The 9,077-nt window shown below is 38.6% G+C and overlaps 1 protein-coding gene across 3 annotated transcripts in view; it reads left to right on the top strand.

Moving 5' to 3' along the window:
- Window positions 1–1,494: 1,494 nt before the first annotated feature.
- MAP3K7CL (MAP3K7 C-terminal like) overlaps window positions 1,495–9,077 on the top strand; it is a 30,917-nt gene continuing 23,334 nt past the window's right edge. Inside the window, exons 1-4 of one of the 3 annotated variants that reach the window (XM_056500459.1) lie at window positions 1,495–1,918; window positions 4,000–4,144; window positions 4,347–4,407; window positions 4,657–4,765. In XM_056500459.1, coding sequence (XP_056356434.1) covers window positions 4,390–4,407; window positions 4,657–4,765 — 127 coding nt within the window. In that variant the 5' untranslated portion in view covers window positions 1,495–1,918; window positions 4,000–4,144; window positions 4,347–4,389. The other 2 variants (XM_056500468.1, XM_056500451.1) reach the window with 2 other exon arrangements.

The raw sequence follows: 9,077 nt of genomic DNA, 5'->3' as shown, positions 1-9,077 counted from the left end.
TTATGTAGAGAGCCTTTATTAGGCTTTACTGTAGTGTTATGTAACAAAGATACAAATACCATCTGAATAAATACCATCTGTCCATATAGAGCAGTATCTTATGATTTGGGGAAAACCCTGGCACCATGAAAACTGATGCTGAATAATTTTTGTGACTCCACTGGAGCCAGGATTTTCTGTATCTCCCTACAAATACTTTCAAAGTAATTGCATGTGGAGCTGGAGATCAATACTAACTGCTAATAATATTGAGCTGTTGAATGTTATTTGCATTAATGGTTGTGATCAGAGGCAAATCTCTCTTCTGCCCCTTCCAAAGGAGACATTTAGGGAGGAGCCATCAATCTTTTCAGAAACACATGGAGAGAAGAGAAAATGGTCAGTGCAGTCATAGGTGCAGTCCAGCTTTCCACTAGCTTTTTGGGTCAGAGCTCTGAAATCCCACTGCAGTTAAAGACAGCCTCAAGAGATACCTGACTAATGGTCTATCTGTCTGATGCCTTCCCAGGTCATTGCTGGTTTAGTGTGGGTAGGATATTTTTGCAGTTTTGTAATTTTGTAGTCTAAAAAATTTGAGGCCACAAGGGCAACTGCTGGCTTCTAGAGTTTTGCCCTGGTGAGATCAGTCCTGGACTAGGACCAGAAGGTGAGAGAGTGAGGAAGGATGAAAATTTGACTTCAGACCTTCACGTCTTTATCTGTCCTGCAACCTCTCTGTACCTCAGCTGAGCCAAGGGAATCTAGGAATGTGTCTGTACAGATCTGGATTAGATAAGCTCTTTCCTTTTAGAATTTAAAGATGAAATATACCTTCACATACATTTTGAAGGAGACCCCCTTCTCAAGCACCAAACAATAAAGGTATTCTGTAAAATCATTCTGTAATTGTTTTCAATTTTTCTCCATTTGTTCTAATGACAGTGGTAGCACTCAGTCAAAGTCATGTAGGCATGTGCATGACAGAGCACAACATAACTTATTGTTTATTTTCTGGCAACAGAAAATAAAACTTTAAGATGAAGAAATTAATCTCCTGTAATACTTCAAGATTTATCTATTAAATTGCTTGCCAGTAGTTTGGGGGGGGGAAAAAAGCTATCTGAAATTACACTAAGAAATCCTCTGAATTCAGTCAAATCTCTGATTGAGTCAGCTTCATTTATCACCGCCATCACCAGCTGATCTATAAATACATCTGCTTTACAGCCTACACATTCTGAGATTTGCCTGTTATCTCTTCAGAAGAGAAAGGCTAATGGCTTCTCTTAAACAAGCCTGGCTTAGCCAAAGCCAGCCCTAACGAAAGCCAAGAGGCCAAGCCCATCCGCTGTTGTTAGCTTTGATAGTCACTGCTATCATTTGAGAGTGTGCTTGTAGCCAGTCCAAGTTGGCAGTGTCAGCCCAAGCTGATTGGAGCTGCAGACATTTTTGCTGACTGGAGTCATGCTATCTTTGCCAGTTTGCTGGAATAGACACAGACACTGATTGGGTCATGCTGAAAACATTCCTGTCCTATGAAGCAAGTCTGTTTGTATTTCAGGTTTGCCAGGACTAATGAATTAAAAATCTTGGGCTCACTACAGTTTTCTGCTTAATAATGCCTGTGACAGAAGGATTTTTTCCTCCCTGAAGTGTGACAGCATCATAATCCCTCATCCCTGGCAAGGAGAGGAAGGAAAAGCAGAATTGTGGAGAAAAGTGGAAAAGGGTTATCTTTTGGGACAGCAAAGCCTATGGGAAGTGCAGGTAGCAGCATGTTGCCCTGACAGCTGTCTCAGCTTCTCAGACCTTGTCAGTTTGTTGCTATGCAGCAGGTGCAGCCTTTTCTTTTATTGAAGCTTTACTCCATAAAGGCAACGACAAGCCAAGGCAGTGGCTGGCCCTGGATTATACAAGTGCAGACACTCCGCTAAGTGAGGTAAGGCAACAGGTGTGAAAAAAATCCGTGAAGCTGTAACAGCTTTTAATCTGAGTTCTGCTGCAGGTTTTTTACAGAGGAACAGCAGCCAGCCAGCTCTACAGGCAATTGTTGGGAAGACAAGAGCTACTCATTAAATCTCATTAAGTTCCAGGTTGCCCACTCACTCTCATCTCTGTCTACAGGGATACTGTTCTTCATTCATGGAGAAAGCATGTGGGGAATTGGGGGCAGTTGGTCTGCATCTTTCCTAATAACACCTTGTTTGCCCACAGGCTTTTTCCATCCGTCTCTGTTCTCTGTGATTGCTTTTTGTGGTGAAGAGCTTGAGGATTTCACAAAAAGGAGCAAAGACATAAATGCAAAGTAAAAAAAATAACAGGATAAATGATGTGTATAAAGATGGGATTTCTTTTTTTCTGAATTAGAATAAAATGAAGACTTTCTTCTTTGTTTTGATAGAATTCACCATTTCTTACTGAAAGAGTATTGGTTTTTTGCCCTCATAGAGTAGATGGTTAAAATAGTTAATTTAAAAACATTGCACACCACAGAGTGTGTGATTGGGATAAAATAACAGTTTTGTAGCAATATTGTTATAACAACTTTAAAAGCTCTAGCAGAATGCATCCTTTTAATTTCTTAGGCTATGATGTGAAATGTGAAGTATGCTCTTATGTGGAAGACCACTTGAAATAGTCACTGTCAGGGAAAGTGTATGAACAGCACAGAACAATGAACAGCCTTGTTTTAAGGATTTTCTTATCACTCAAAATCTCTTCATTCTGAGGGGTTTTTTTCTTTATCTTGTATTGGGAAGTAAGGAAGGAAAAAATGTGAAAGAATTTTGCATTGGTAATTCTGTTGTATTTTAAAAGATGAGATGTCTCAGATGCTTCTTATGAAGTGAGGGTGGGGAAGAGATCAAGAATGTTCAGAAGGTAAAAATTATTTACTCTGATGCAATGCACTTCAAAATAAAGTATTTCAAATTACTCCAGCGGTCTTTTCCTGAATCTAAAACATACATGGCTGCAATTTATTTGGCTTTTCTTTGCCTCTGCTCCATAGATAACAGTTCCATTTTTGTAGGTCTTGAATATTAGTAGTGGGGAATTAAGAGCAATCCCTGATATCTTAATCATTTGTATACTAGCAGAAAGAGACACTTTCAGCTTCAAATAAAATCTATTCAAATAAAGGATTTTAGATTATTTGTTGTTATTGTAAGAAAAGATTATGCACTTCAAATAACAAGTAACCATATCACTCTGCTAGATAAATATCAAGAGGGACAAAGCAAATAAACAAGAAATGCTGAAATTAATGGACACAGTGCAAATTCGATCCTCTTCCACTGCTTGCATGGCAATGATGTCAGATAAGTGTTTGATTCACTTGTGCTTTACCAAGGAAGATTATACTCCTGAAATTGTGCCCTGTTGTATTGACTTTTTGAGACTGCCAAATAATTCAGTATGAATTAGAATGACTTGGTAGAATTTTCGTGCAATACAATAGCTACTTTACTGGAAAACTGCAAATTTATTGGCTTAGGAAACCAGCTTTTGTTTTCACTAACTGCTCTGTTGTTTGCTGACAATGAATTAGTCAATTCATTGCATTTTCCTGATGAATTTGGTTTCTAATTCCCTAAGAAGTTTTTATGATAATTTAGAAGCATAATTGTCCACATATTTGGTATGAATACCATGTGTGCTGGATAGCAGTCCAGAGTCCTAAAATAATTTCTTTTTGGGCTGATCTTTTGCATACACAAAGTCCCACCGACTTCACATTCTCCACACATGGTGCTAATCAGAAGAGTAATATCTTTGAATTTTAGCAGCTTTGTGCTAGATAATCAAGGGGATTGTTTGCATTCAGCTATCCAATGGAGTTTAACCAGAATTGTTCATTCAAAAGGTTAAATATACATAGTAGTGCTCAGAGTACAACTTTTCAGGGCACAGAGATGTTTTAATTACAATATTCGAGATCAAAAGTAGCTAATTATTTTGTTGCTCAACAATTCTTTAGTGCCATATTTGAAATGAACTAGCAGTTTTCTTAATGGACAGGGTTTCATCACAATAAAACCAGTTTTTGGAATTGATGGTCTCAGAAGAAAGGCGGAGGACTGAGTAAGGTCCCGACCCAGGAGCCAAATCCATGCAGACAGACCCCAACACTTGCACAGGCTTCCACTGAAGAATCACCACCAAGGTTTGGAGACCCCATGGATTTTTGGTCGTGAAGTGTGTGACTTGCAGGCACAGTGGGCCTGGGGGAGCATGGGTGGAAGGTAGGAGGATGAGTGCCTCCTCATTGACACCATGTGGAGTGGTGTGCACGGTTCCAATCACAGGGCAGCCTTGGGGTCATGTTACTCTCCACTCCCCACCCCTTCTTCCTTCTTCACCTTCAGAACCAGGCAGCATTGCCACGAGTCAAGGCTTGCTGAAGGGGCAATGGCGGGGAGCAAGCAGGTGAGAGGAGAGGCAGCTTCCTTTGCCATCGTTCTTTCTAATCTATAAATAGCAAAAATAAAAGCAGTCTCTGAATTTCACTTAAATTCTTTTTGAATGGAAAAGTGGAATGGCACTCCCTTGACTTTGATTCTAAACATTGCTTAGCTAGGATGGGAAAGGCAGCTCTGAGTGCATGAAAAGCATTAAACTCATTTGTTGAATGATGTCACATGCTCTGTAATAAATATATTTTTTGTATTATTGCAGCTGGAACAAACAAGTAAAAACATTGACTCAAGTGCCCACATGATCACCACCGCCAGGGTACCTGCTGATAAGCAAGTACGAATTGCCTTCAGCCTTAATGATTCCCCAGGTACAGTTTAATTTATAGAGTAAAACACAATGCTTTTAAATTTGTGCCACATCTGCTTTTAAATTTTACATCAACTTACCAGTGTTTACAATATCAAACCTAGTCCAGTGTAATGGATGGATTTTTTTTCCTGAGTGGTAGCATGTGATCACTTTTCCTGTCTGATAACTGTTAATGTTTCCATTAACAATTTCATTAGACTAAACCCATTAGATTGACAGTTTCAAGCTTTACTTTCTTTCAGTGGTTTGTGGAATGCAATTAGAACTGTAATTAACTATCCAATTTACCTGCATGTGCAGTATGTCTGATTTTGTGGAATTGTAGAACAAAAAAAAGTAAAAGGACAAATTTGCATGAACCTAGAGCAGGAAGAGACTTTTTCTAGGGGGAAGGTTGAAAAGTGCCATACATGCCCAGCTTGGTGAAAGGTTTCAGGAAACAGGTGCCCCACATGGCATGTTCTCTGAGACAGCAGCAGAAATTTCATTGATGTTATCCTATTAGCTCATGCTGAGGGGGTATTACTTTCCCCAAACATTCCCTGTACACACATGGACCCTTTGGAGTAGGTAAATATTATTGGTTTGCACTTTCAATGTTATTAAGGACCAGAGAGCTGTTGCCAAACAGTGAAAGTCAAAATTGAATAAATCAAAGGGGAAGTTGAAAAGCATCCAAAAAAGGTCGGCTGTTGCTTTTGTTACAGGTGAGTGCCTGGAGTCAGGACTGAGATGTGTTTATGGCATGAGGCATAAGGACAATTGTTGAGTGTTTATAGGACTTGTGCATTGTAGCATAATGTGTGAGATCACTGCCTGGGGTTTGTGTGAACAGAATCTGAGCTTGAATACAATTTTCTATTTTACAAATATTTTAGAATATGCATTATCTTTCTTGGCTAATTGTTGTATACTATTAATTTTCAGTTATAATACTGAAATAAAATCTCATCCCCTAAGCAAGGGAATTAAAAACCAAACATCTTCATATATTATTGAATGTAACTGTCAATTCATAAAGATGAGTGACAAAGAAAGATTGGGACAAGAAATATATAAACACATGATAATCTATGTACCCTTTTTTATAAACTAAAATAACCTGGTAATTACATTTTTATTACAGAAAGCAGTAAGGAATCATCCACATCTTTCAGGCTACAGTCACATGGTAAATTGCTTGCAGGAATTATGGCATAAATAGGCCTTGAAGAGCGATGTAAAAGAAAGGGGAGTGCTCTTACAAATTATGGAAAAAGAATGTCAAAGTGAGACACTGAAAACAAGTCAGAGAAAGCTGAGACCATGGGAAAATCAAAGAGAGCAGAGTGGTTTGTGACAAGAGACGGCGGTAGGAAATGACAAGGTTGTGAATAGCTTGGAAGAAGGGGATATGAAAGGCAGGAAGCCTAACTTCCTTAACATTGCATCATACTTTATTTTTTACTTTTTTATCCTGCTCGTAATTCCAGCCTCTCTCTTAACATTTGCAAAAATAAACTCAATTAGAGAAAGGTAATCTTTTTCTTCTATATATTTTTAAATTGTTCCAAATGTTAAAGTTGTTAGAATTTTGAGTTCTTTATTGTATGTATACAAATGTTCCTGCCATATGCAATCCAGAATCTTCATGACTACTGATTTTAAAAAACCAGCAACCAGTAGAGTGAGTGTCATGTCCCTCTCTGCATCACATCCCTTTGGGGGCTACCAGGAGGTCTAAACTACCATTATTGTTTTACTATGTTGTAAGAATTTCAGGCATTTTTATGTTAGATATATTTCAAGAAGGCAAAGGAAATAAGCTTTCAGGAGGTGTGAAAATTTCCAGCAAACCATAGTTGAATCAAGAGAGTACAAACTAACTTTTTTTTTTAAGATGAGCTACAAAAACATTCAACAGATAGACCTTTAGGTACTCCATAGCAGCTGCACTTCTTTTCCCTTTTTTTTTATATTTTTTCACCTTTCTTTTTTTTTCCTTGACAAGGATATGTGTTTTCAGTTCAAACAGGATTACCTGATGTGTGATAGTAAAGCATCTGCTGAAGCTCATGCACAATAAATTCTTGGCAAGGGCTAAGTGGTGAGGAAATCTCTCTGACTTAAGCTTTTCCTTAAATTCTACCTCACTTGAAAGGCACAGTGGCACATTTCACCAAGAAAGGCTGCATTCTTCTTCCGGGGGCTGTGCAACTGCTTACTAGGAGGAACTGACAGCATAACTGGATATAAAAAGAGGAAATGGAATGTTTCTTCTGGGTGGCGATTATCTCACTGGCTAGGATTGTAAGCAAGCAGTGGGTGTGAGGAGCAGTGAAAGGAAAAACTACTCTCAGCTCATGAGAAGAAATTACTTTGTGTTAACTGACCTACAAGACCAGAGCTGGCTTATCCTGAGTGTACAAGAAATAATGTGTATTACATTATTTGTCAGTCAACACCTGATGATTGAAATTCTGGCCAGCTTTGTGAGGTATTTTTAATGTGAAAGTAGAGAAACCAGTTCCCTAAAAGTCTCAGGAGCAGCCCATCAGTGGGTGCTATATAAGAAGACAGTTTTATTGTGTATCTCTTATTCCTGTATATATAAATGTCTATATTTGGCTCTTTCACTCAAGTTCACTAACAGGCACTTCCCAGGGTGTGTCTGTGCACTGTATTGCAACAGTTTGACTTAAGGTACCATTTTAAAGTACTGAATTGGAAGCATTCAACTATTTCAACCTACCTTACATCACTTGGAAACTAATGCAGCTTGAACTGAATGTGGTGTTCCAAGATTCAAATAAGTGTTCCAAAGTTGAAAATTCATTGTGGTTTGTCAGCATTAATTTCATTTAACCGGTGAAATTCAGATTTTTATCAGTCTTAAAAATACATGAACTTTGTAGAATTTAGAGAGCTGGATTTGTTTTGTGTAATAGTTCAAAGGGAAGATTTACAGGTTCATATCTCTTCCCCTTGCCTCTTAGGATATGGAGAATATTAGAATAAAAGCTTGAATCTAGCTGAAAAGTTCTGCTCATAGTATGTGATGATAAAGGAGTGGGTCTGAAATTGTTAGTGAGTTCTTTAATGTTAAATTAGTCTGCCTCTGATAGCACTTTCCAGAAAAATCACTGACAACAAAGGCAAAACATACATCTTCTAATGAACCTGACAGACAGTGGAACAGTGTCATATTTTTGCAAGCATAGCAAAATTACTTATTTTACTCCTCTTTATGCTCATTGTCAAGGAATTTTTTGCTTTTGAGTTTCATGTAAGACTGTTATGCATGCAGTGGTTGCTTCTTCAAAAGCAACCTTCAAGTTCATGCTCTACCCTCTTACTGGTTGTAATAGCCACAGAGATTTTCCAGCACATTGATTGACAACCAGTGAGGATTGCTAAAATATATGACTAAAATTTACAGAGCTGATTTCCTAAATCTACACTCAACCTACAGGGCTCGGTTCTTGGGGAATTAGATGGGAAATCAGGTGAGATACCCTCAAAGGGACATTCATCTGAGGATCTTAGGCTTGAGTGAAGGTATTTGAAGTAGAAGGATTTTGCTCTTACCTCTTCCGTTATGGACTGTTTCTATTTTTGGGAGGTCCATAACTCTGATTATTGAGCAAGCCTTCACATCCTATTCCTGGGTGGGGCAGTGACCGTTCCCCACTATTTTACGAGTGAGGTAACTGCGAGGTTGTGTAAGGTCGCGTCGGGCAGGGCTGTGAATAGAAGCCCTGGAGCTCCACAGAGCAGTGCCAAGTCGCAGTCACTTAGCCACACAGCCTTCCAGGATGACTCTGATGAGTCTATGCTTGTCTGTCAGTGTCCAGGCCCAGAGCTGCTGGATCTCACAGCCCTCCCAGGGCCAAGGCTGGACACTGACAGGCAGCTTGCCATTCTTGCTGGTGCAAGTTTTGGTGCTTGCAGTTCAGTTTGAGCACTTTTCCTGTGAAAGAGCTGATCCACTTAGGATAGCAACCTACTTATGTTACCAATTTAATTCTTTAATTTAGAAGGAAGAGATCTGAATACATTGGCCCACACATGTAGGAGAAAAAAATAGGACCTAACTGTATAATTAAATACTGGATCATAACTCAGTTACTCAAGGAAGCAGAGCTGTGATTGGCATTTCCTAAGTTTCAAGTGCTTGATTTAGCAACCTTAATATGCTTTCAACACATTTGAATTTTTTATATTCTATTTCTGTCTATCTTAGTGAAGATCATAGAGAAACTAATTTTCAAAATTATACTGCAGGTGAATCAGATGTTGTTCTTAAAGGATTTAGCTCACTGTTCAGTTAA

Source organism: Oenanthe melanoleuca, chromosome 1 (genome assembly GCF_029582105.1).
Source record: "Oenanthe melanoleuca isolate GR-GAL-2019-014 chromosome 1, OMel1.0, whole genome shotgun sequence".
In the NCBI taxonomy this organism is placed as follows: domain Eukaryota; kingdom Metazoa; phylum Chordata; class Aves; order Passeriformes; family Muscicapidae; genus Oenanthe; species Oenanthe melanoleuca.
Note: the sequence above shows the minus strand (reverse complement) of the source record. Positions and strands in the feature narration are given on the sequence as shown.